This window comes from Chlorocebus sabaeus, chromosome 9 (genome assembly GCF_047675955.1).
Source record: "Chlorocebus sabaeus isolate Y175 chromosome 9, mChlSab1.0.hap1, whole genome shotgun sequence".
In the NCBI taxonomy this organism is placed as follows: Eukaryota; Metazoa; Chordata; class Mammalia; order Primates; family Cercopithecidae; genus Chlorocebus; species Chlorocebus sabaeus.
In genome coordinates, this window is record NC_132912.1 from 11,283,208 (window position 1) to 11,310,435 (window position 27,228).

At 40.3% G+C, this 27,228-nt stretch overlaps 1 protein-coding gene across 18 annotated transcripts in view; it reads left to right on the forward strand.

Annotated features, from left to right (window-relative positions):
• Positions 1-27,228, forward strand: part of CELF2 (CUGBP Elav-like family member 2) — an 866,615-nt gene that overhangs the window by 653,052 nt on the left and 186,335 nt on the right. The window contains exon 1 of one of the 18 annotated variants that reach the window (XM_073018710.1): positions 25,282-25,713. The exons of the other annotated variants lie outside the window; for them this stretch is intronic. Coding sequence (XP_072874811.1) covers positions 25,703-25,713 — 11 coding nt within the window. The 5' untranslated portion in view covers positions 25,282-25,702. Of the gene's footprint in view, positions 1-25,281; positions 25,714-27,228 lie in introns of those variants that run through there. 18 annotated transcript variants of the gene reach the window in all.

Here is a 27,228-nt window from a genome sequence, read left to right on the forward strand (position 1 = left end):
AATCAATTCCAGAAGAAGTGTGTCATTCAGAAATGTCATGTTTGTACTATAAATCTTTAGTTCCTTTTTACCAACAAATTGACTATTTTTAATATTTAAACTTTCACAAATTACTTTAAAAAATCAAAAACCCTAGGGAAAAAAATGGGTGAGGGATACAAACGTACAAATAGGCTTTTCACAGAAAAAGAAATAGAAGTTGTAAATGTACACGTGAAAAAGCCTTTATTCTCCTCCCCCGTAATGATCAAGGGACTGGAACACCACAGTGACGAAGACAATGGGGATATCTGGGTTCAAATCCTAAGGGCACTGCTGATTTGCCTGGCTGCTTGATTTTTCCCCCTCTTTTTGGTTTATTGACATATTATTTGCGTATAATAGAATTCATCGTTTCATGGGTACACTTTGAATTTTGATAATCGTAGATAATTGTGCAACTTCCACCACAACCCATTTAGTTACTTGTTTATGCTTCCATTTCCCAGCTGTTAATTTTCCTGACATAAGCAGAATTTGGTCAGATCAGTGCTAATTCTGCAGGTGAAAGGAGAGGTTCATTTGAGTCAGCAAGCATCCTTTGAGCATGTCGTGTGTGTCAAGCACCTTCTCCAGGTGTGGGGGGATACTGTCTTCAGAGTTCATGTACCAGAAGGATAGACATTTGCTCACAAGTGTATGCATATTTAGCTCTTAATTTACACATCGGTGGGGGAAAGGATACCCTACTTAATAGTCCAAAGGAGCAAATATTCCCCAAATAGTTGGTAGCAAATAGCAAAACTGTGCCATTCCCTGTGCTCCCTCCCCCTAGAAGCAAACAGAAAAGCTTTGCTGCGTTTTGCTCCTTAGTTTTTAATGTTCTAACAGGATTGCATTTCACCTGTTTCTATCATTGTTGAATAACAGAAAATGAACCAAGAGAGCATCTGATTTCAAGCTTACTTCTTGTTATTTAGAGACATGCTAACAACCCACACCATCTATGCAATTGAAATTTCTGCATCTCCAAAGACCCTTTCCCCTCCCCGCCAGAAGTACCAGCTGCCACTCAGGGAGCATTGTTGCCCTTCAGAAATCCCAAGGAGAATCTAGGACAGCTGCATTCAGCTGTGAAACCCTGAAAGAGCCTTTGCTGTCACCTTTGCTGCATCTAGGGAGTGCTTAATTTCTCCTCCAGCTTCCCCACCCCTCACCAACTATTGCAACCCATCCATGCTGTGGCTGGTTTGGGCCCTTGATTTCCTAGATTACTACCTGAAAGCAGAAAAGGGCCATAGTGAGACTTAGCAGCACTACAGATAGCGCCGAGGCTCTTACAGATACTTTTTGAGTGCTCCTGCCTGAAGCTTGGAGTCCTTGAAGTGCAGAATTACTGCAGGTGCAGCTCAAACAGTGCACGGATTGGCCACCCCATAGCTCTCAAATCAACAGCTTTTAAGCGCGTCCATTTGCAGACGTGCCAAGAGCTTGAAAGGAGGTGTGTAGCCTATAAATGAGCCCAGTGTCTACAGTTTCCATTATTTAGACCCCAAGACATGTTATTGTCGGGGACAGAAATCACCACCTCAGACCTATATCTTGCCTGTGACGTTTATAAGTCTGTGCAATTGGACTTTTCAACTACATACTATTTTGCAAATTCAGAAATAATAAAATTCCCACCAATTTCCAGGCATAGAAAACCAATTTCTTCCTTGATGGGTCCAATTGCATGGTTGATATAAAATTTTAAGACCTCTCTTAGTGTTTTCAGAGGCTAGCCAGTCTCTGTGGCCTTGTGAATAAATAGCACACGTAAGATGCTGGAGTCTTTGTAGGTCTGGACTGTTTGCTTGAAAGAAATTAGGCAAATTCTTCTGATGCCAAGCCATTAAGCAGCATTTTCTGTTTTGCAGTACCCTTTGTTTTTGCCTTCATTCCTCTCTCCCTGTGTCCTTGCTGCCCCTTCCTTCTTTCCTTTCTTCTCATCTTCCCTTAACAAATATTTGAGGCCCTATGGCCTTTGCTATGTGGTTGGTACCTTGTTGGTACCGTGTTGTGCTGGGGACACAGTGATGAACAAAACAAATGGTTGATGCACTTCAGGAGCTCCTGGTCAAATAGCGACGCAGACGTTAATGAAACGCAAAAATAAATGTAAGTTAATATTCTGGTTAGTGCAATCAAGTAAGTTTGTCTAGTGCTAAGAGGCTAGTATGTTTTTTTTACTGTCTTTGACTTTCATTTGTGGGGAAAAAAATGGTTTTGCTATGTCTGTTTCTTAATGAAGGATGCCCCATAGTGTTTCTTGCAGAAACTGTCTTTCAGGAGGTCTTATTCTCAATACACGGAGCCCAGCATGCTCAAAGAAATGTTCTGATGACAGAGGAGAGTAGAGATGATGTACATTTAACTGAGGAAATGTGCTCCTCAAGAAAGCGCTCAGTGTAGACTGATGAGGGGCTTTATTTTGTCCGTGTGTGCCAGATAACCGCATAGCCCAGAACGATGGCAGATTATGAGTTCATCTTAAAGAATCTGGAATGTTCCACACCCTGGTCAGGTACACTAGATAAATAAGGCATCTCTGGCAAATCTCAGTTTCTATCCTGCCTTCCATTGTGTTTTTAAGAAGCTGTTGAATGGAACATTCTTTTTCTAATGCATAGCACTATTCATGATTTGGAGCAGTGTTTTTTTGAAAATGGATCTCTGCAGCAAGGCCTTGGCTCTATCCCTGGATCCTTTCTTAATATGACAGCCTGTCATCCCCCCAAACTATGCAGAACAGCCTTGCTCTGCAACCTCACTCATGCACTTTTTAAAAATTCGCAATAATGATGACAACCATTAAAATGATAGAAACCACTTACTAATCAGTTTAGTAACCAAGGACATCCGCTTTACATAATACAGAGCCATATTAAAAAGGTTTTTATGATGTTCAGAAATTGTCAAAGTTAAAAAAACCTAATGGTAAGATCAGTTGATTCTTTGTGCTGCTTTTCAAACAGCTTTACCCTTCAAACAGTGACTGTAGAGAGCCACCTATTTGTGTTGATTCAAAACGTCTTGAGAAAGTAAGCCCTTCATAGAGCATATTCCAAAAGCCTTCCTCACTTGATAAACAGTGATTAGGATTTGAGGTCCTTTCCCCCGCCTTTTAGATTTGTTCCATTAACACTAGGAGATACAGGCCTCTTACAACAAGCAGTCGTGAAAGAAATTCTCACGCGTAACTTTAAAGTTTTATTGATGCATGTCAAGTATTTAAATCATAGCCAAGCTCAGTTTTTCTCATCAAGAAACTTACCTTCTTGGACAGAAACCTAGGAAATTATGTTCAAGTTTGCAGTTGCTGTTGTGGAGATCAACAGCAGATCTGTGGGAATACGTGTCGGGCACCAGGTCTACCATAGAGTGGGTCCAGGGCTTGAGGGAAGCTCCCTGGAGGAGGCGGGAGGGCCTCTCTCTGAAGATCTAGTCGTGCAGTTGCAATATCTGGGAGTATAGTTTACAGTCTGGAATATAAGTCCCCAGAAGTAGCAGAAAGAAGAAAAATAAGGGCAAAAGCATTGCACATCCAGAGTTTTCCAGTTCCTCCCATTCCCTCAGTCTCCTAGCTCTCCAGTTGTGTGTCTGGAGTAAAATCCTAGATGTGATGGGAGGAGGCACTTTTCACAACCATGAAGATTTGTGATTTCTGAAGTCCTTGCTTACAAAGACACTGTTTGGAGATCCCAATTCTGAGGCAGGGTGTGTTTTTTGTTTTATTTTTTATTTTTATTTTTTTTTTAGAGACAGAAGCTTGTTCCATCGCCTGGGCTGGAATACCATGACACAATCATAGCTCACTGCAGCCGCAAACTTCTGGACTCAGGAGATCCTCCTGCCTCAGCCTCCTGAGTTGCTGAGACTACAGGCACACGCCACCACCGCTGGCTAATTATTTTATTTTATTTTTTGTAGAGACAGGATCTAGCTGTGTTCCCCAGGCTGGTCTCAAACTCCTGGGCTCAAGAGACCCTCCCACCTCAGCCTTCCAAAGTGCTGGGATTATAGGTGTGAGCCACCATGTCTGGCTAAGGCAAGGTTTTGATAGGTGGTGAGGGCTAAAAGTTGGGTGATAATCCTCTGTGATGTTAGTGAGTTTCTGAGGCTGAACACCATGTTGGGACAGTTCCTTAGCATGAGACATGTGCTCTTCGCAGAAAAGAGCCTGCTACCCCCATCCTGCTGTGCAGTGGCCATCACTTCTCTAGTGATGAGCACATTGATGAGGCACAATCCAGTGAAGTCCTGCTAAGATGAAAGACAAGGAAAAAAATATTAGGCTGATATGTGCGGAAACGTGAAGACCTGTACCTTTTGTTTTTCTTACTGTCTCTTGTTTCTTATGTCCCTGTCTCTTTGTATTGGTCAGTTCTCATGCTGCTAATAAAGGCATACCTACGACTGGGTAATTTATAAAGAAAAAGAGAGGTTCAGTGGACTCATAGTTTCACATGGCTGCGGAGGCCTCACAATCATGGCTGAAAGTGAATGAGGAGCAAAGTCACGTCTTACATGGCAGCAGGCAGGAGAGCTTGTGCAGGGGAATTCCCATGTATAAAACCATCAGATCTCATGAGACTTATTCACTATCATGAGAACAGTATGGGAGAACTGCCACATGATTCATTTATCACCACCTGGTGCTGCCCTTGACACATGGGAATCATTACGATTCAAGGTGAGATTTGGGTGGAGACACAGCCAAACCATATCGCTCTCCCTCTGTCTCTCTTGATAATGAAAGATTAGAGATCAGTGTACGTATACATACCTACACACTCAATGTAGTCGCTCTTATTATTCTTGGTGACCTTCCTATGAAATGAGATTGATTCCACCTGTTCATGAGCCTTTTTTGAGAAAAGGACAATATACCTTATCTTCTTAATTCCTAATAAAGATGGACATGGGATGGGATAAAGTTGCTCCATTGAAAATAAATTGCATACAAAGATGAATGTAATAAACTTGACGGTTTTTAGATCTAAAACAAACTGATTCAGCATTTTAAAATGTAACGTGAAATGGCAATGTTTTAAGTTTTTCAAAAATTGGAGATTATTTGTGTCAGGTGAATGGGAAGTTCAGCAAGGCATTATCATTCTGTTATTCAGTCATCTGCCCCACATGCATCTGTTGAGTACCTACCATGTGCCAGGCACTGCAATAAGTTCAGAGTGTACATTGGTACCCACAGCTTTCATGGTCCCTGATCTCATGGAACTTACAGTCTGTCATACGTGAAATTTCCAAAGATGCTGAAAAGATTGAAAATTCCTTTGGAACATACTCATAAATTCTTCTGATACTTTCTATGGCTTATGGACAGCATATTTCACTTTGATTCGTGTATGCTTTTATATATATATATATTTTTTAATAAAGTGTGAGGTTTTTTTCTTGCAGACCAGGATGGGAGAGAAAAAATGCTGACTGAGATTTTCTTTCCTGGAGCAACAGGTAGATTACAAACAGGCATAAGGCAGAATTTGCCCCCATATTGTGTGACATTGTTTTACTCATTACTTCAATCTATATGACTTCATTTCTAATGGGAACCACTTAGCTGGACCATTAAGTATGATGGTTTCAGGTTCAACAGGCTCTCTTTTGAAATTGACCCAATCAGTGGTGGAAATGGCCAAGAACTTACACAGATGGAGTGTGAGGACCTCTGGGCCCAGTTGAGTGCAGATCATTCAACAGCAGGGGCCGCCCAAACCAAACTCTCGAGCAGTCTTAACGCCCAGGGCTCAGGGAGTGAAAGAATAGTCAGTTCTCTTGTTGGTTGTTAATTTGGATGTAAATCTAAACTTTTGAAAGCTAGGAATCTGGATTATTCAATGGCCTTTGGTATTTGTAATGTGGCCATAGGGTGAAAGCCCTTGGATATGTGCCATTGATAAAGAGAGGCAGGTTTAAGGTGGTAATTGGATAAAAAAATGAGAGTTTCACACAAGCAACCAGTGGCTCAGAGGGGAGAGCTCAACCATAACAACTAAATTTTGAAAATACTTCTCTCTTGAGGGGATTAAGTCTCTCAATTCACTCCCTTTAAAAAATAAATAAATAAACCAGTGATCTATTATAACGTGCTTTCTTCATTTTAATTCACTTCACAATGGTGCAGTGGTCCAGGGTTTATGCTGTTAGAGCGGTGATGGTAGCATTTTGCCTCACTGCTGTCACCTCTCAGTTTTGCTGTCCTGCCCACTTACTTTGTCACTACAGCCTTAAATCCCTACTGCCCCCATTAAAGTGTCTACTTGTCTCCTAAAACTCATTTATGCTGTTTGTTCTTGATGTCTTCCTTGGCAACTTAATTTATATGTCTGCTGTTTTTCAAACGGAGTAATACTCTGCGCTTACTCCAAATTTTGTGTTTTTAAAACCACAGCTTTTGGGTTTGTGTGGCTTCTACCAATGTGAACCACTCATCTCATTTTTCTGTCAACACACGCTTATAATTTTCAGTGTATTTCCTCAAATTTTCTTCCCATCTGTCAAAATAAGGTCTTTCTGTCCACTTGACATGAAATACTATGTCCTGCAACTATGGTGACTTGAGCTACTTTACACCTCCTTTGAGTAGTCAAGATGTGCTGTCTGGAAAAAAATGACCAATAAGGACAGTTCATTTTTGATGATTAATGTTTTCCTAAGTTTCCAGTTCTCTGTGTTTTTATTTTTAATTTTCCGCCTTTCACAGCACTTTTGGCAATAACCAAGGAATCCTGAATCATTTCAGAACCATTTTTCACTCCTGTTATCTGCTAACCATTTCTTGCCTTTTCTCTCACATATGTCTACTCACATTTCAAGGTGTCAAAAATGGACCCGTATACCTACAAAAATATAAACACAACCCTTGCAAGGTGGACTATACTATTAAGCAAACTAGGAATAAGAGAGAGGTTTGACGAATCTCTAGACATTTCCAAGATGGCATTTATCATACATACAAGTACACATATATATATGTGTGTGTATTTATAGTTACATCAGAATACAGCGATTATATTTTCAATAATTCCCCCAAAATGCAGACATTGTTGATGTAGGTAAAAATTGCCTTTCCCATGGTTCACTCTGGCTGCAGCTAATTAATATACAGAGCTGTGTCCAAAAATACAATGTGTTCAAGAATATAGAATAAAACAGTCATATCTGTGGATACAGAGTAAGTCTTTGATATTTCATAAATTTCATAATATATACATTTCTGGTAGTTAGCACTTTATATTTCCTATTGCCTTGTAATAATCGGGGCATTTGCCTTCATGGTTTATTACATGCCCCAGGGGATATAGTTGCTCTTCAACCATCTGTGATCATTCATACTTTTTTTTTTTTAGTTCATTTCCAGCCTCTTTATTGTCTTTTTTTTTTTTTTAATACTTTAAGTTCTAGGGTACATATGCACAATGTGCAGGTTTGTTACATAGGTATACATGTGCCATGTTAGTTTGCTGCACCCATAAACTCGTCATCTATATTAGGTATCTCCTCTAATGCCGTCCGTCCACCAGCCCCCCATCCCATGACAGGCCTCGGTATGTGATGTTCCCCGCCCTGTGTCCATGTATTCTCATTTTTCATTTCCCACCTGTGAGTGAGAACATGTGGTGTTTGGTTTTCTGTCCTCATGATAGTTTGCTCAGAATGATGGTTTCCAGCTGCATCCATGTCCCTACAAAGGGCATAAATTCATCCTTTTTTATGGCTGCATAATACCCCATGGTGTATATGTGCCATATTTTCCTTATCCAGTCTATCGTTAATGGACATCTGGGTTGGTTCCAGGTCTTTACTGTTGTGAATAGTGCTGCAGTAAACATACGTGTGCATGTGCCTTCATAGCAGCATGATTTATAATCCTTTGGGTATATACCCAGTAATGGGATGGCTGGGTCAAATGGTATTTCTAGTTCTAGGTCTTTGAGGAATCACCACACTGTCTTCCACAATGGTTGAACTAGTTTACACTCCCACCAACAGTGTAAAAGCGTTCCTATTTTTTCACATCCTCTCCAGCATTCTGTTGTTTACTGACTTTTTAATGATTGCCATTCTGACTAGGGTGTGAGATGGTATATCATTGCGGTTTTGATTTGCGTTTTTCTGATGACCAGTAATGAGTACTTTTTCATGTCTGCTGGCTGCATAAATGTGTTCTTTTGAGAATTGTCTGTTCATATCCTTTGCCCACTTTTTGATGGGGGTTTTTTGTCTTGGAAATTTATTTAAGTTCTTTGTAGATTCTGGATATTAGCCCTTTGTCAGATACCCATTTTTGGGTATCTTTGCAATCTTTGTAGGTTGCAAAAATTTTCTCCCATTCTGTAGGTTGTCTGTCTCTTCACTCTGATGGTAGTTTCTTTTGCTGTGCAGAGGCTCTTTAGTTTAATTAGATCACATTTGTCTATGTTGGCTTTTGTTGCCATTGCTTTTGGTGTTTTAGTCATGAAGTCTTTGCTTGTGACTATGTTTTGAATGGTATTGCCTAGGTTTTCTTCTAGGGTTTTTATGGTTTTAGGTCCTACATTTAAGTCTTCAATTCATCTTGAATTACAAAGTATAAGGAAGGGATGCAGTTTCAACTTTCTACATATGGCTAGCCAGTTTTCCCAGCACCGTTTATTAAATAGGGAATCCTTTCTCCATTTCTTGTTTTTGTCAGGTTTGTCAAACATCAGATGGTTGTAGATGTATGATGTTATTTCTGAGGGCTCTGTTCTGTTCCATTGGTCTATATCTCTGTTTTGGTACCAGTACCATACTGTTTTGGTTACTGTGGCCTTGTAGTATAGTTTGAAGTCAGGTAGCATGATGCCTCCAGCTTTGTTCTTTTTGTTTAGGATTGTCTTGGCAATGCGGGCTCTTTTTTGGTTCCGTGTGAACTTTAAAGTAGTTTTTTTTTTCCAGTTCTGTGAAGAAAGTCATTGGTAGCTTGATGGGGATGGCATTGAATCTGTAAATTACCTTGGGTGGTATGGCCATTTTCACCATATTGATCCTTCCTATCCATGAGCATGGAATGTTCTTCTATTTGTTTGTGTCCTCTTTTATTTCATTGAGCAGTGGTTTGTAGTTCTCCCTAAAGAGGTCCTTCACATCCCTTGTAAGTTGGATTCCTAGGTATTTTATTCTCTTTGAAGCAATTGTGAATGGGAGTTCACTCATGATTTGGCTCTCTGTTTGTCTGTTACTGGTATATAGGAACGCTTGTAATTTTTGCACATTGATTTTGTATCCTGAGACTTTGCTGAAGTTATCAGCTTAAGGAGATTTTGGGCTGAGATGATGGGGTTTTCTAAATATACAATCATGTCATCTGTGAACAGGGACAATTTGACTTCCTCTTTTCCTAATTGAATACTCTTTATTGCTTTCTCTCGCCTGATTGCCCTGGCCAGAACTTCCAACAATATGTTGAATAGGAGTGGTGAGAGAGGGCATCCCTGTCTTGTGCCAGTTTTCAAAGGGAGTGCTTCCAGTTTTTGCCCATTCAGTATGATATTGGCTGTGGGTTTGTCATAAATAGCTCTTATTATTTTGAGATATGTTCCATCGATACCTAGCTTATTGGGAGTTTTTAGCGTGAAGGGCTGTTGAATATTGTTGGAGGCCTTTTCTGCATCTATTGAGATAATCTTGTGATTTTTGTCATTGGTTCTGTTTATGTGATGGATTACATTTATTGATTTGCGTATGTTGAACCAGGGATGCATATGTTGCATACAGGGATAAAGCTGACTTGATCGTGGTGGATAAGCTTTTTGATGTGCTGCTGGATTCGGTTTGCCAGTAGTTTGTTGAGGATTTTTGCATCAATGTTCATCAGGGATATTGGTCTCAAATTCTCTTTTTTTGTTGTGTCTCTGCCAGGCTTTGGTATCAGGATGATGCTGGCCTCATAAAATGAGTTAGGGAGGATTCCTTCTTTTTCTGTTGATTGAAATAGTTTCAGAAAGAATGGTACCAGCTCTTCTTTGTACCTCTTGTAGAATTCGGCTGTGAATCCATCTGGTCCTGGCCTTTTTTTGGTTGGTAGACTATTATTGCCTCAATTTCAGAGCCTGTTATTGGTCTTTTCAGAGATTCAGCTTCTTCCTGGTTTAGTCTTGCGAGGGTGTATGTGTCCAGGAATTTATCCATTTCTTCTAGATTTTCTAGCTTATTTGCATAGAGGTGTTTATAGTATTCTCTGATGGTAGTTTGTATTTCTGTGGGGTCGGTGGTGATATCCCCGTTATCATTTTTTATTGCATCTATTTGACTCTTCTCTCTTTTCTTCTTTATTAGTCTTGCTAGAGGTTTACCAATTTTGTTGATCTTTTCAAAAAACCAGCTCCTGGATTCCTTGATTTTTGGAAGGGTTTTATATGTCTCTATCTCCTTCAGTTCTGCTCTGATCTTAGTTATTTCTTGTCTTCTGCTAGCTTTTGAATTTGTTTGCTCTAGCTTTTCTAGTTCTTTTAATTGTGATGTTGGGATGTTGATTTTAGATCTTTCCTGCTTTCTCTTGTGGGCATTTAATGCTGTAAATTTCCCTCGACACACTGCTTTAAATGTGTTCCAGAGATTCTGGTACATTGTGTCTTGATTCTCACTAGTTTCAAAGAACATCTTTATTTCTAAGAACTTCATTTCATTATTTCTTTATTTACCCAGTGGTCATTCAGGAGCAGGTTGTTCAGTTTCTAGGTAGTTGTGCGGTTTTGAGTGAGTTTCTTAATCCTGAGTTCTAGTTTGATTTCATTGTGGTCTGAGAAACAGTTTGTTGTGATTTCTGTTTAAACCGTTCATTCAGCAGGCACTTACTTTGTGCCAGCATTATTATAATTTACCATTTTCCTAATGCTAAACCCTTAGAGTCCCGAAACTGTCTCACAAGCTCCCTTAGCAGGTAGGGGCCGGCCTCCACCAAGTCTTCACATGTTGCCCCTGCTTGCACCCCAGGGTGGAAGTTTGGTTTTCTTGCTGGGATGCCCCATAGCACTTTATTCTTATAAGGCGTTTATCACTCTTTGCTTTGCACTAAAAGTGCTCTGTTGAGATCTGAAGAGTATTTGTGATGTGTGTATGTAATACATATTTGTATTAATGGCTTCGAGTTCTCAAGTGTAAATGTTTTTCCCATTTCTAACCAGATGACACATTTTTGAAAGCACAATCTATCTGATTTATTACCGACAGCTAGTAATGTTGTGGGGAATTTAAAAATACACTTAAAAATGTATAGTTAAAAAATAGTATATGCTAAGCCAATAATTGTTGGGTAAATGAAGATTATTGAAACATAGTCTGTTATTAGCCCACTAAATGTGAGAATTCCTTTTTCTGCTCCACTTTTCATTACCAATTTATACACAACAGATGTGGGAACTTCACTACTAGTTTATAACACAATTAGATGAAGAGAAAGCCAGTCCCTCCAAAGTTAGAGATATGAGAATCCCCTGAAAGTAGATGTTAGTGCATTTGCATATTAACAAAGAGATGCTCATCAAAACATCCAAGATGAATCCAACATCCAACCGTTGTTACATACGTTGTAGTTGTTAACCACAAAATTGTATAAAATAAATTCAAATAACTGGCATTACATTGCAGTTCCACTGAAAATACTTGAAAGTAATACACCTCAAAGTTTGAATATTTGATTTCTTCAAAACACTTGGCAGACAGTAATTGAATTGGGGGTGGTTTTGATTGTTTAAAAGCCTAACAAGGAGGAGGCATTTTCCAGGATGATAGTGGCCTTAAGAGTGTCATGCAGGAAACTGGCTGTCATGTGTTTAGCTTCGGAGAGAATACGCTGCAGCAAGAAGCACGAGGACTCCTGGGACTCACTGTGGACACTGCGTACTTAGTCCCTCGAGGAAAGGTGCCATGACGTTTTTGTAGGACTTCTGCCCAGTTGTAAGTTCTGGGATTCGTCATCCTATCTGAAGAGTCGTGTTAGTTGTTGGGGTTATCCTGGACTTGATAAACCTGTTATGAAAGCTGACTTTGACCTCAGTCTTCATAACTGGTTTGTAAGGTCCAAAGACACTGAACAGCCAGCACACATTTTGTGCGCTAAGGATCTTTCACATCTATCAATTGTGGGCCACCTCCCCTCGCATATTTATGTGCTACGTTAGTATGAATCCATGGAGGAAGGTGACATGCTCTCATCTATGTTGTGGCAGTAGCCATGGGCTGCTGTTGCAATGACTGGGAAGTATAAACTGTGATCCGTAGGATATACTTTGCAGCTAGCTACAGCTCACAATATAAGTTGGCTTTGGTGACTTTTTTCGGGCAAAGAGAGGGTTCGGTGGTGAAAGAAACATCATTAAAAGGTTGACCCAGGGGTCTAGTATTGCAGCTAGTTAGACGTAAAAGCCAGCATTTCTGAATTATAACATGTAATGAAAGAGTTGAGTTTCTGTTAATTCATAGAGAAAACTCATAGCAGACTTGGAGTGATACTTTGAGTGGATATTAAGTCCTGCATTCATCAATAAAATTCTTAATTTTATAAAAGTGGAAGACTTGTGAATATTTAAGCATTTTTGACAGAAAGTACACTTTATATCTGTGCACATGTGTGCCCAATTTAACTCTCTCCTCAGGTTGTCCCCTCACGTCACCCAGATCCCTTACTTCCTTCCCTTATGTGTTGTTTGTAAGAATTTTGCTGCCAATTAAACATGTCTACCAGTGTGTAGTCAAGAGCAAAGAAGATAAAACAAAGATCATTAGCGTTATTTCTTGCAAAATACTTACTTTTCGCTAAAGATCTCATACTTAAAATGAGTTTCTAGGTGGGTTTTAATTATTGTGATTTCTCTATTCGTCCCAGTTTTTACAAGGTAGATTGTCTTTTCAGGAGGGCAAAAGCCTAGCATATAACAGAGTAGAATATCAAGGGAAGGAAACACGGACATGTTTTCATCACAGCAAAGGCTAAATTAGCTCAAGAGCACAACCAAGGGATACAAATTAAGAACCTTCATAATTCAGCAAATGTGGGCAATAAAAGTAGAATCCTAGAAATCAGCCTGATCCTGAGTACTCAGGGGATTGTGTATTAAACAAGACAGGGCCCAATGAAATAGTCTTTGTGTTATAAATTTTCAATTGCAGAAAGTTACAGCTCATTCAAGACCTAATATCCATAATGCAGTCTGACAGCAGCAAAATCACTCCACCGGCAAAAGACTTAAATGAAAAGCAATGCTAAATGCCTGCCTAGGAGAAAAAGTGACACAGTGTTACATAATCACACGTCCAAAGGGTGTAATAGAAAGCAAAACAGGGCCACCAAATGGACCCTTAGGCCTTTGCTCATGATGCACCCAAAATATTAGTCATTCATGCAGTGAAATTGCTTTGTTGTAGGCACCAATAGAGTTCTTGACCTCGAAACAGGATAAATAAGGATTCCGGATAATCTAAAAGGTGATGGTGGTGGTGATCTGTATCAGAAGCTACACTAATATGAGCAGGGATGGCAGCAGTGTTTGGTCAGATTGAATCATGAAAATTCCTTTGATTAAATACTGCTGTTATGTTTGAAAATATGAAACTATAAAGAGCTTAAAGACAGCTGTAGTACATGTGTCCTCTACTTTAGAATGCTAGCATCATTCCGTCATAAAATGGGAAAGCGGAAGACATAAAAGTCTAGGAAAGAAGACAAACACATCTAATTTCTCCCGAAGAGATCTTTGAATCTTCAAGGAACCATTAAAGAAGAGGACAGCCAGCTAAAGTAACAAATTGTTAGAGTCTTGAGTTGAAGATGTCCGGAACCTAGGTTTCTTACTTTAGAATGGAATTCTTTAAACAGTTAGAATCCTGAAAGCTAGAGACATTCAAATACTGTTCTCTCTCCTGTTGAATTATTGATCTTTTTGATCCAACAGCACATCCAAAACATTTGAGGTGGTTTATTACTTTTCACAGTTGAGAGGCCTGTGCAATGTTCCTGCAACTAATGGTGGTAATAACTGTGATCACTGTAAAGGCAAAGTTGTACGTATGTATACAAGATGGAGAATGTGTTACTAATGTCTGAACAAAATCACAAACGTCAATACTTAAAAATAAAGGGGGAATAATACACATTAAGCCTAATCTGATACATATAATCTCGTTTAATCCTCACTACAAGTCAGTATCACTCTGCTTTGTAGAGGAAATCTGAATCTGAAAACAGCTGAGTAAATTCCTGCCGAGGCCCTTCCCAACCTTGCACACCTATCACCTTGACCTGACTTTGGGGTCTCTGCTCACCCGGACTCTCTTCCCTGGAGTTGTAGTAAAAGGTACAGCTTCTTACAGAAGAAGGTAATCCCTTTGGAATGAACCTGCAAAGGACTTTGAACTCTTTGAAGACTGCCCCCTCCCCAGCTTAGCAGATGCTAAGCAGAGGCTGAAACTGTTGACCCTTAGCCAGCAAATTTGGTTGTATTTTTTTACAGTTGTCTTTCCTCTGTCACAAATAGGTTCTCTTTTTATTTTTGGCTGGAATTCTGTATTATTCTACACTTTACGTAGACTGTAAATACCTAGCATAGCGATATTTACATATTTTACTAATAATATAATTATACTCTTCTAAAGAGACGAGTATCGCCGACATTCCCTTCCTTGTGCCTGAATGAATCCCCAGCAAAGACCTGTTGCAGCAAAGCTAAGGGCTTAGAGGAGATAAATAACACCGTGGCAGCATCTGCCTGAGGGTGCACAGGGGCGCCGTGCAGGAGGGACATTAGCCTCTCCCCTTTTTTGTGAATCTAACGTTACTACTTAGAGAGGTGAGTTTGGATCCCATGGTTGCACATCTTCACGGTAAAAAGTGGCAGATTTGCTAAGGGCAGATGGAGTGTGGCCTCAGAAGACTCATCCCCCTGGGAACCTTCAGTAGCCACAGGGAAGGCTTGAGTAGAATTGTCTTCCCTGATCAAAGCCTTGGAACTGCTGGGTGATTGGACGTGGCCACTGTGTTCTCCCTGCGCATCTTGTGCTTGTCCTTCCAGTGCTGCGTGTCCTCAGAGGTGCCCATAGGTGACTGTCTTCCATACCAGGGCTGTTATGTGAAGCCACAGACTGTATGCCTCTCCGTGAGCTCTGTCTCCAGCACCTTGAAGGGTGCGTCTGCTGCTTACTGACCTTCGGTAAGTGCCTGCCTTGTGAATGAACACACACTTGTTTGTAAGGATTAGTGCTTCTGTTGGCAGTGGGATTTGAAAAGCAGGGCACGAGGAGAGAGCCAGGAACACCCAGGATCCTACCCTCCCTCAGCCTCTACCGTTTTAAAGTTCCTCCTGGTAGGAAGTGGCGGGGAAATACAGTGAACCTAAGGAGGGACACCTGTCTGTAATTCTGATTGAAACACTTTCTTTTCTGTAATTGAAATAGCTGTGGCCACTGGCTTGAGAAAATATCCGCTACCTTGCAGTGCGTCAATGCATTGCATCAATGCTGTTTGAAATCTTAGGTCTTCGCATGGCCCTCAAATACCAGCGTCTGCACCTTCACAAAATTCTTAAAGGTTAGTCTTGTCGATGAGTGTTACGTTGACTTGATGCTCTGAGAGGCTGAGCAACACCCTGAGGAAAAAGAGGCTGCTTTGGTCCCGACTCCCTGTGTTTTTCCTCCTGAGAAGTCTCTGGTCCTGACCAGCCCTGGCATCATGTGCCGATGCTGCTTTATGCTCTCTCTTAACTTAAAATATTGCCGTGGGATTCTCCAGCAGTGCCATTGATGTCTCAGTACTTGTTTTATAATAATTTATATGCAGCCTCTGTATAACCTGCACACCTCTTTTTAGCAATTTCTCCCTTCCCTGACAAGTCTTTTTTCACACATGACATGAAATAGTGGAGGGCAGAGGCCCAGGCCAAGTGCACGGCTCCTGCGTTACGTTTCTTTCGGTTTGTCGAAAAACCATTGAACGTCTGCGAAACGTGCATTTTCTCTAAACTCCCCGCTAGTTCAACACTTAGCAAACAGATTTTCTAAACACTAAAGCAGTCGTACCAATGCCTATGAAGTACACTACAGGAAAGACCCTTGCCTCTCTGTGAAATACTGTCTTCTGAATAGCCACCGTCATTTGTGCCTTCTGCTCAAGAGAGGGATGTCAGTTTTGAGTCCTAGAGTGAGGGGTACTCTGAGTTACACTTCGTCCTTTTCTCATCTTCCCTTTATGAAATCCATCATTACTGCTCCCCCACATTTTCGGCAAATTGCATGGCAGCCCTGACCAGTGAATGTTTCCTGTCCTAGAGGCAAAGGGATAGGGCTGGCACTTGTCAAAGTATGGTCTGAGGTCTGTAAGTATCTGTATTGCCTGGTCGGTGGTGGGGGAGGGTACAGATTCTACCGTCTCACTCTAGGCCTGCTGACTCAGAGTCTGTGGGGTGCAGCCTAGGATTGGCACTTGGACCACGCTCCTGAGTAACTCATGACCCTTTGAGAATAGTTACGTCCATTCAGCACATATTTATTGATGGACTATAATAGACAGGCACTTGGCTTGATGGTGGCAATATAGGGATGTACAAAAATAGATGTGAAACCTGAATATGCTGAAAGATGACTGAAAACCTGGGACTGACATTTCCAGTCAACTAGCCAAATAGCAAATATTTATTCAGTTCTTAGGAGATAGATACTATGCTGAGTACTTGAGATGGTAGACAATATAGCATGGTTCCTGGGCTCTGAGGATCTTATCTTCTGGCTGGGAAAACAGCATTTGAAAAGTTAAACTTGGCCGGGCCTGGTGGCTCATGCCTGTAATCCCAGCACTTTGGGAGGCTGAAGGGGGTGGATCGCTTGAGGTCAGGAGTTGAGATCGGCCTGCCCAATGTGCAAAACCCCATCTCTACTAAAAATTAAAAAAATTAGCCAGGCAGGGTGGCAGGCACCTGTAATCCCAACTCAAGAGGCTGAGACAAGAGAATTGCTTGAACTTGGGAGGCGGAGGTTACAGTGAGCTGAGATCGCTCCACTGTATTCCAGCCTGGGCAACAAGAGCGAAACTCTATCAAATAAATAAAAAAATAAATACAAAAAACGTTAAACGATAGACAAATCTGGTTAATTGCCAAGTGAAAAGGCTAACAATAACTGTCAGTGTTCTGGGTGTTACTAGCTCTTTACCGAACATCTCCTTCCACCTCAGTTTTCCTGCATCCTGATTCCATCCTACTTCTAGTATTTTGTTATTTTAATATTTATAATTTAAACATTGCCGTTAGGATGTTACAATTTGCTACCGTAAGGTATTTGTAATTTTTGAAACACAGACCACCTCTGCTTCAGATGGTATATCTTTCTGCTGACTTAATGTTATCCCAACCATAAAGCAAAGGTGAATTTCTAATTACATAGAAATATATTCAGTTAAAATAAACTTTTTTTCTTTATCAAAATGCTATCTAATTTGAATACATACATATATGTGTATATGTGACTGGGGCATATATGTAAGAGTATGTATGTATATACTTAGGTATGTACCACATGTACCTGTGAAAAGTGTGTAACTTGGAAAATACAATGTGATATCAGAATAAAGCAAGGAAAAGTTACAGTATAAGAGCTTTTTGGATCATTTTGAGTTGTTAGAGATTGCTGTAGGTTGGCTTTCCAAAGTAGACCAGAGATCCTTGCTTGGGAATTCTGGAGTCAATAGAGTTAGAAATGTTCTACTTAAAACTTTCCAGTAGCTCTTCTGGAGTTAGCACTCTGTGACTAAAATACTTGGAAATTAAGGCATATTCTCTGGGAGCTGGATGCATATGAATTCCAGAGGGTGGAGGCCATGTTAGTACAATGCTGTAGGTAAGAGCTTTGGTTTTAGAGTCAGATGGTTTTGTGTTCTTGTCTATACTCTTGACTATATTGTGTGGCCATGGGACTTAAATTTCTTAGACTCAGTTTTCTCTTCTGTAAAATGACCTGAGTAATAGTACTTATCTGATAGGGATATAGAAAATGTTAAATAGATGTTGAGCACTTACCCAAAGTCTGGCATACAATAAACACTCCAATATTGACTCTCCTTATACCATCATCATTTTCTCAGTTCAAAGATCCTGCTGTGTGTATATTAATTTGCCTTTCCCTGAAAAGTAAGACAAATTCAGCTCCACAAAATAACTTACTGTCCTTTTTAAATACCATTTCTGTGTGTATCTCAGCAATTGTGTAAATGTTTAAAAACAGAATTATCCATCTTCTTTCAGTGATTCAAAATTACAGAATTTGGAGCCAAGCTTCAAGTGTTCCCTTGTAATGTGTACCCAAAGGGGAGAATCTGACTGTACATTGTTTAGTCATTCATAGCATGTATACCAACCAGTGTTTGTTCAGTTTAGGATGGTAAAAATAATTTGAACGGTTTGTTAATTGTACCCCAATAAAAATGGGGGAAAACAGATTTAGATGGTAGATGAATTTTGGCTTGGAATGTAGACCTAATTAATTATATTTTTTAGACACAAATTTAAAGTTATTTCTAGCACATTAAAATAATAAACAAAATTAGCACAATGTGAAACTATATGGAAACAGAATATAGCAATTTCCGTAAGAGACTTTGAAATACTGACAGTAATGATTAGGGAATTTTCATTTCCCAGCAGCTGCTGTTTCTTAGAGATGTTTACATATTAAATATTAGATCATTTCTAAAAAATAAACTGAGACACGTAAATGGAATTATTTTTTATCCTCAGGCTCAGACTAAAGTCCCAGAATGTGACATTTCCTGGGCATTTTCTCTGTAGCTCTCAACTGTCCCGGCCTTTGGTTGCAGCACAGAGAGCTGCTGAGTGGCTGTTGCTCTTCAAGATGGTACAGTTTTTCTGCTTGTCCTGGGTCTCTTCCTTGACAGACTTATTTTATTCGTTCTGTGTTTACACACTGACAGCAATGACACACATAGGATTGCAATCTTCTGCTGGGTGCTGTGGTGCAGACTCTCAAAGAATTTATCATTGAACAGTAAAGATTAGCCTCAAGACATACTGCCATATTTTTATTTTTAGAAGATTGGGGGCAGGTGTCATGAACTGGCTTTGTTTATTGTATTTCAAACCTTCTTTTCTTTAAAGAAACCAAGGTGCTAAAATGAATGGCATGTGTTCAGGAGGAAATTGTCTCTTGAGTGTGTTGAACAGAGCAGTGTTCTCCCTCCTAAACAATTTATAATGATGTAAGACGGAACCTTGGGTGCTGTGAGTGAAAACGGCCATAAATTATCAAGTGTAAGTGGGAAAGTTGGTGCTTACCATTTAACTTGAGCCTGGAACATAACGAAGGCATTAAGTGCAGTGGTATGTGACTGAACTGATGGGAGTTAATATGTAATTACTGTTATTTACAGTACAGTTATGGCGATTATATTTATTCTATCTTTTTTGGAAAGTACATATAATGTAATTATAATTAATAACTGCAAAGATAGGCTCAATTACTTAAGTCATGAAAGTAAATTACCATAATCATATTGAGAATTTTTCAGCCACTGTATAAAGAATATCTATAGAAACAGTAATGCTCTGGAGAATGTTACTTGTAAGGAAACTGAAATAAATAAATGTGGAGTTTATGCTGAAATGAGTAGTTTTAAGCAATGAAGAAAACTCAGAATTTTATAGCTTGCTACTATCTTTAAATCCTTTTTTATATTGCATGAATCATCACACTTTCATTGTAAATGTAGAATTTTAAATGAAATTTCAATAAACTTTGTCTTTGCAAAACAGTTTTAAGTAGTTTAAAAGAGTGAGGAAATAAATTCTGTTAAAATTCAGGATTATTTTTGAGCCATTGATTGACTTTTGAGGAATGTTTTAAACTGACTGGAAAGCTTTGCATTAATATTTATATGGTATTATACGCTAAATAAAAGGGGCCATATCAATGTTTTCTTATAAATATTTTAGTTATTTTCGGGGATAAAACTTCCATATAGATTATGTGCTTTTTATGTAAAAATGTAACCTACAAGGAAGGTTATCGCTCAAGCTTGTGAGTTGAGTGCAATTAATGTATACATCTTTCCTTTATTCGTCTATTTTAGGTAAAACCTTTAAAGATTTTAACTCTTCCCTCTTACCTACCCCCCGCTATCTGATGACTTGCCTTGTCCTTCTTCTAAATTTTAGTTGCACAAATACCCATTCTTTACCCTTCCCAGTACCCTAAAGTAGACCACATCATTCAGTTGTTTGTTTTGTTTTGTTTATTCAGCAAACACCCCCTCAGGTCATCTCAACAAACCTCTCAATTCTGCCTCTCTCATTGGCTCATTTCTCTTTCTCTTCGTCTCCACGGTTATATGGTAGAGTAAGCCATTTTCAGTTCCTCACCTGCATTATTTTCCAGGAGGTGCAAACCGGAAACAGTTTCATGGGATTTCATTTAGAGTAAAATACACCTTTTTAGTTTTTGAGAGATGGTGAGCCAACTTTTCTCTTTTGAGAAACTGCTTCTGCTTAATCAAATAGTCCGAAGTACCTAACAGTAACTAAATTTGCCTTAAAAGAAATCTGGTTGGTATGTTTTTACTCTTCCCCAATTATAGGTACCCAAAAGGGCAAGAATTATGTTAGATTTCATTTTTTGATGTTGGTTTTTGTTTTTGTTTTGTTTAGGAGATGGGCTCTCAATCTATCGCCCAGGTTCGGTGCAGTGGCGCAATCATAGCTCACTGCAGCCTTGAACTCCTGAGCCCCGGTGATCCTTCCATCTCACCCTCCCAAGTAGCTGGGATTACAGGAGTGAGTCACTGTGCCCAACTCCATCTTTAGACATTTAAGTACCCCATTTCAACGATCCGGTATGCTTCTCTGTGAAATACTGTAGGTGTGCAATAGTCTCCCATCCATCCACCGTTAGTGTCATGTAGCTCTTTATATTTGTGTAGACAAGACTTACTGCATTTTATGAGCATGTAAATTTTTAATTATGAAAAAGTTTTTGGTATGTTGGAAAAAAGTTCAAAATCCTGTATTTGATTTGCTTTGTCACTTATAAATTTTGGCATTTAATACCCTCACATTTGTTAAATTATAATAATATTTAGGATAGTGCCAATCACTTATTTGTATTAAAAATAAGGGCTAGGCACAGTGACTCACTCGTGTAATCCCAGCACTTTGGGAAACCAAGGTGGGAGGACTGCTTGAGCCCAAGAGTTCAAGACCAGCCTGGGCAACACAGTGAGAACCCATCTCTACAAAAAATTTAAAAATTAGCCAGGCATGATGGAGTGTACCTGTGGTTCCAGCTACTTAGGAGACTGACATGGGAAGGTTGTTTGAGCTGGGGAGTGGGGTGTTGAGACCACAGTGAGCCATGATCACACCACTGCTCTCCAGCCTGGGTGACAGAGGGAGACACCCTATCTTAAAAAATTAAAGCATGGTTGCTAACTTTTCTTTGTTTATTCATAGAGTCATTCATTGAATACAATTTTTTGAACACTCACCACGTGCTGGGCGCTGTGCTAAGTGGGAATGAAACTGAATGCTTGACTCCTTTGTTGGGAAGCTCTTGTCTAAGTCATTATGGGGAGCTAAGGTTCCTAGTACGGTGCCTCCTAACCTATGCTGGGGTTACTGGATGGAGCAGAATAGTTCCCTGAGAAGTGTTGTGAAGTTAAATAGGATTTGGCAAAATGAATAAAGGCAAGGGGCAGTCCTCACGATGGAGGACATTGGAAGGATGAGTTCAGCACATTCGAGGACCAGTGGGCAGAGCAGTCAGGAGCAGAGACTCGGAGGGGTAGCGTGGGAAGAGTGAGGCTATAAAGTAACCCACAAGACAGCTCCTGAAAAGCCTTCCTTATTCTGAAAGGCTTGAAGAGTACCTACAGGAGCTTTAAAAGATTTTAAGCACCTGGTGCAACAGAAGCAGATTGACATTCTTGGAAGATTTTTCTGGGGGAGATGAGTGGAAAACGCATTTGTGTGGTCTAGACTAGACAACCTGGGGTGGAGAAGAATATAAAAGCAACAGTCCTCAGTTCCTCGGGCCCTTCACTGTTGACTTTGAAGTGCAGACTAATCAATCATTGCGTGTTTATTTAGTTCCTGTTTCATGGTGATGTGCCTTGATAGATAAGGTTGAAAATTCAGAGAACTGTTAGACCTGGTTCCTGCCCTCAAGACATTTAGTCTAGTTGGAAGGAAAGATAAAAACATAATGTATGGTATGTAGCATTTCAATAGCATGCACAGTAGTTTCACATACAGTATCTATTTTAATCCTTGAAACAGCTGTAATCTATCACGTTATTGCGGCTGACATATTATTAATGAGAGACTGTAGCTTAGATGAAGCCATGTCCTATAGCCCTCTTTATGAGTAATGAAGATACAACTGCAAACAAGGTCTTTGGACTCCCGGGCAAGAGGTCTTGCCACCACATCATACTTTCCCACTTGTTAAATAATAATACCGTAACTAGGTAGCTGCCCAGGATGAAAACATGTGAGATTGCATAAAGTGTGACTGCCCATCAGATGGCTTACATAGACAACAATGTGGTATGTTGGAGAAGAATTGATCACTGTATCTTGAATGATAATTTGTTTCTTGATGGGAGCAAATTCTGATTTGGAAACTAATTCTAGGGTGCAAAAGTGAATGAAGTGTCCGGAGGCAGACAACAGGGTCGAAGACTTGGTGCCCTAGGGTTCTTGTGTGGAGGGGGATCGGGGGGAAATAGGGTAAGAACTGGAACTATCAGTTGGATCCAATGGTGAAGAACTTTAGAATAACAATTAGAAGTGGATGGGCTGGGCCAGGCGCGGTGGCTCACACCTGTAATCCCAGCACTTTGGGAGGCCAAGGCAGGTAGATCACAAGGTCAGGAGATTGAGACCGTCCTGGCTAACATGGTGAATCCCTGTCTCTACTAAAAATACAAAACATAACCGGGCATGGTGGAGGGCACCTGTAGTCCCAGCTACTCGGGAGGCTGAGGCAGGAGAATGGCATGAACCCGGGAGGCGGAGCTTGCAGTGAGCCGAGATCAGGCCACTGCACTCCAGCCTGGGTGACAGAGCGAGACTCTGTCGCAAAAAAAATAAAAATATAAAGAAGAGGGTGGCCTGTCGTAAAGAGATTAGTGACCACAGGATCCAAGAAATACACACATGTAGTTAAGAAAAAGAACTCTGCAGTGGTGCATAGAATGAATGGGAAGGTAAGACATCAGGTAGTTAGGAAGAGATTCTTGTAGAGCCAAGATCTGTCCTCCCTCCACTGGGGAACTCACTCCCCTAGTGATTCTTCTGTTCTTCCTCCACTGGGGAATCTCACTCCCCTCGTGCTTCTTCCTCTCTTCCTGTTGTCCTCTTTTTCCTTTGTGTGCCTGTAATGGACACTTTTCCATCCCACATCTCTTGGGTTTTGGAGACGGTAAAAATGTTCTTCCTTAGCCCACCAATTCTTAATAAGCTTCTGTCACCTTTTCACACTTCTAATATCCAGTTTAATGAAATATCTTGTTGTTCTTTAATCATCATGATTCTGGTTTGTTGGAAATCAGCAAACCCTTGAAATGCTAGAGACTTGTAGAAAAACAAATTCACTTTGTTTCGGGCCCTATGGACTCCACCATTGCAGCTTAATATCACCATGCGTGTGCTTCCTCTCACTTCAAGTTCCGGTTTTGTCTGACTGACTGACCCTTCCAGGCCAGACAGTTCTTGCCATTCCTGCCTTCCTGACTCCATCTGCATTTGGAATGATTTTCACCCCAGAAGAATTAGTTGGACGTTTTCTACTATGATTAGCATTGCTTTCCTCTTACCTTATTTGTAGTTTCTTGCATATCTCACATTGAGAACTTCAGGCCCCCAGGCAGTTTAACATGCTCTGCAATATTTTATGCTCATTTCACTATTTCAAAATCCCTACCAAAGGCACCAGTCTTAGTATAGACCTTGCATTAACCTTTTCAGTGCTCTGCCGAGCATCTACGTTAGAAAGTCTCTAGACATATATTTGCATTTATTCTCATCTTTTATTAAAATACATTTCTTTTCAAAGTTTATACCTGACTTAAATTGTTTTTCAGAGTGGTAAATGTCTTCACTTTATTCTTCAAAAAGGAAACAAATAAAATGCACAGACCTGAAGGAGACACCTCTTTAAATATATTCCCAGCACTGCTGTGCTTCAGTGCTGCCACTCAGTTGGCTGAGAAAGCTGCTTGGCATTTCTGCAGTTAATGCTTTGCTAGTGGTACGTTTTCTCGTCATTTTTGGGTTCACTCTCTAGGCATTTGGTTGGTGTGCTTAATATGGACATTATCTAGTGAAAATGCCACATTTCATAATGTTAGAACAAAGTTTCACAGTAATTGCCTTTGAAAGACATTTGCAGCTCTGCATTTACAACTTACTCTCTCGCTAATGCATGGCAAGGTCAGAAAAGTAGCAGGCTTGTGAGTAAAAAGAAAAAGCCGTCCCTCTTGCTCATAATGATTTAGGTAGTTGGGCAATTAGGCAAAATACACAAATAGTAGCTCGATGTTAAATTAACTGATTTAGCCATGGGATATAAAGTCATAGGGAATGTCATCTGCTGGGGGCGAAACACAGTGCTAGGTGCAGAATGTACTGTGTGCTTCTACACAACAGACTGTATGTAGTTTCCAGCAGAATTATAGTGCTTATTTAACTTGGCTCTCCAATGCTCCTGTGTTGAATTGGTGTTGAGAAAGCAGGTTAGAAAATGTTAAGTGAAGGAAAGAAACTTCAGGGACAAACTTCCAAAAATATAGACTGTATTATTCAAACAAAGAAAAAAAAAGCACACCCAAGGACAGGTGCGGTGGCTCACACCTGTAATCTCAGCACTTTGGGAGGCCGAGGCCGGAGGATCACTTGAGCCCAGGAGTTCAAGACCACTCTGGGCAACATGAGGAGACCCCATCCCTTCAAAACATAAAAAATCAGCCACGTGTGGTGATACACGCCTGTAGTACCAGCTACCCGGGAGGCTGAAGTGGGAGAATGGCTTGAGCCCAGGAGGTTGAGGCTGCAGTGAGCCATGACTGTGTCACTGCACTTCAGCCTGGGTAACAGAGGGAGACCCTGCCTCAGGAAACAGAAAAAAATTTTTAAAAAGCTCCCTTCGCCAAGCCCTGATTGGGGAGTGGAGAGTTGAAAATACACGAAGCAGTGAGACTTTCTTGTTTATTTCTATGTCGAAGGCAAGGCAGCTTAATAGAATTTGAGTATAACTAAATCCATCCACTTAGCGTAACTGTGTTCCTCCCTATAATGCAGTAGCCAAAGGTAATCTGCTTGTTATGCACTTTCTTTTATGATCCCAGCAAGTCCCACATTCTGGAAGCAAATGTTTTATTTACCATAATCCATGAAAGGAAAAAGCCCGGGCTAAAAATACAGAACAGAACAAATGTAAAACACTACAGCTGCTCAAGGTTTGTAATTGCTCTATAAGTGAGTCTCAGGCATCTGTGTGGCAGAGATACTTTTATGTGTTGTTGAAAGAGCTGGCTGAGCTTCAGATGGGTTTGCAGGAGCGTCAGGATTCAGGAGCGTCTCTGAAATGTGCTTTGTGCTGACCAAGCAAAGAGCAGGTTGTATGCAGGACTCCCACGTTTGAAAACATGACTGCCTGGTGAGTGATTGCGTTTAATATGGGAATCAGGTAAAATTGTCCGCACAGAACCAGTTGGTGGGGTGGAGATAGTAAAGGATAGAATTGTTCTGCGAAATCTCTATTCTCAAATCAGCTACTGAAAGAGGGTGGGGACGCTGAAGGCAGGAAGTGGAGAGCGGAAGTGAGCTGTGGGTAACTGCAGAGAGATTTTAACACTCTGTGCAGGGCTCCCTTCAAGCTGAATGTAGAACCACTGCACATAAACCAGACATGCTTTAGAAAATCCAGCCAGGCCTCTGTGGTAGATACGAAGTTGCTTCATTTATTTTTCTTTTTTTACTGTCATGACCAGTACTGGTTGCGCTACTGTAGCGTTCTGGGTGCTGGGGATCAGGTTAGACCAGGTAGCTTCTGTTTAAAATGTGGATTTTATATACATTGTTTACATTGTATGAGAAACAATTATTCCTTAAGTATACTTTTTTCTTTTTCTAACTACTACTTAAAATCCAAGAACATTGTGAGAATACCTGCCTGTACTCTCCTCTGGTACTGCTAGACGTGTAAAACATTCCATGGAATCCTTCAAACAGCACAGAGAGGTGGGCCTCCTTGTGCTCGTTCTGTTGTTGGAGGATCTGGCACTCTGATCCCATCCCAGGAGTGCACTCTGATCCCAGCTCAGGATTGCACAGCAAGAAAGCTTCAAGAGCTGGGATTTGAACTTGGGTCTGAAGCATCAAAACCCTCCCTCTTTTCCATTTACTATACTTCCCACAAATGTTTTATAGTATTTTACAGAGATTCATTTTAATGAATGAATGAATGAATTATTCAAACACTGACACTTATTAGCAGTATTTTCCACACGTTCATGTGAGGGTTTTCCAAAAGGACCCAAAGTGTCATTAATCGAACTTTCTACCAGGGTATCTTGTCAAACATACGGAATATATCTGTATCTCTACACGTATCCTAAAAAATGGATAAAATAATGTGTAAGCATAGCTGTGTTTCAGGTCCAAACAATCCAACTTCTGTAATGAAGAAATATTTTTGTTATAATCTAAACATGCAACTTTGTTTTGCCTTTCCATTTTATTACTCCTTGTGTGGCCTGTGTGTGGTCATGCTTAGCTGGTGCAAGGGAATTATTCACAAAGTGTATTGGAGAAGAATATCGTGGGGTCACTAAGCCACATTCCATCATTCCCGAATGGCCACATGCTCATGTGCTCTGTTGGTGATTTGTTACTATATACCATTGCTAAATAATGGAATCTTTCTCATAATCTAAGAGGTCTTTTCAGGATTCTTTCCATGTGAGGCCAGAGGCACCTTGACTCTCCCTGTCATCAGATAAGCCCATCTTGCATTTGCAACCCATAGCCACATACCAAGTGTGTTTATCCACATAATGTTATCTTTGCCTGGATGTCCTGATAGCATGGGTGAAAAGTAAGGCAGCTCAGCGGCCAGCCTGTAGCCATGGCGTGTGACATCAGAAAGGTTGTGTTTATTTGAAAGAAGAAG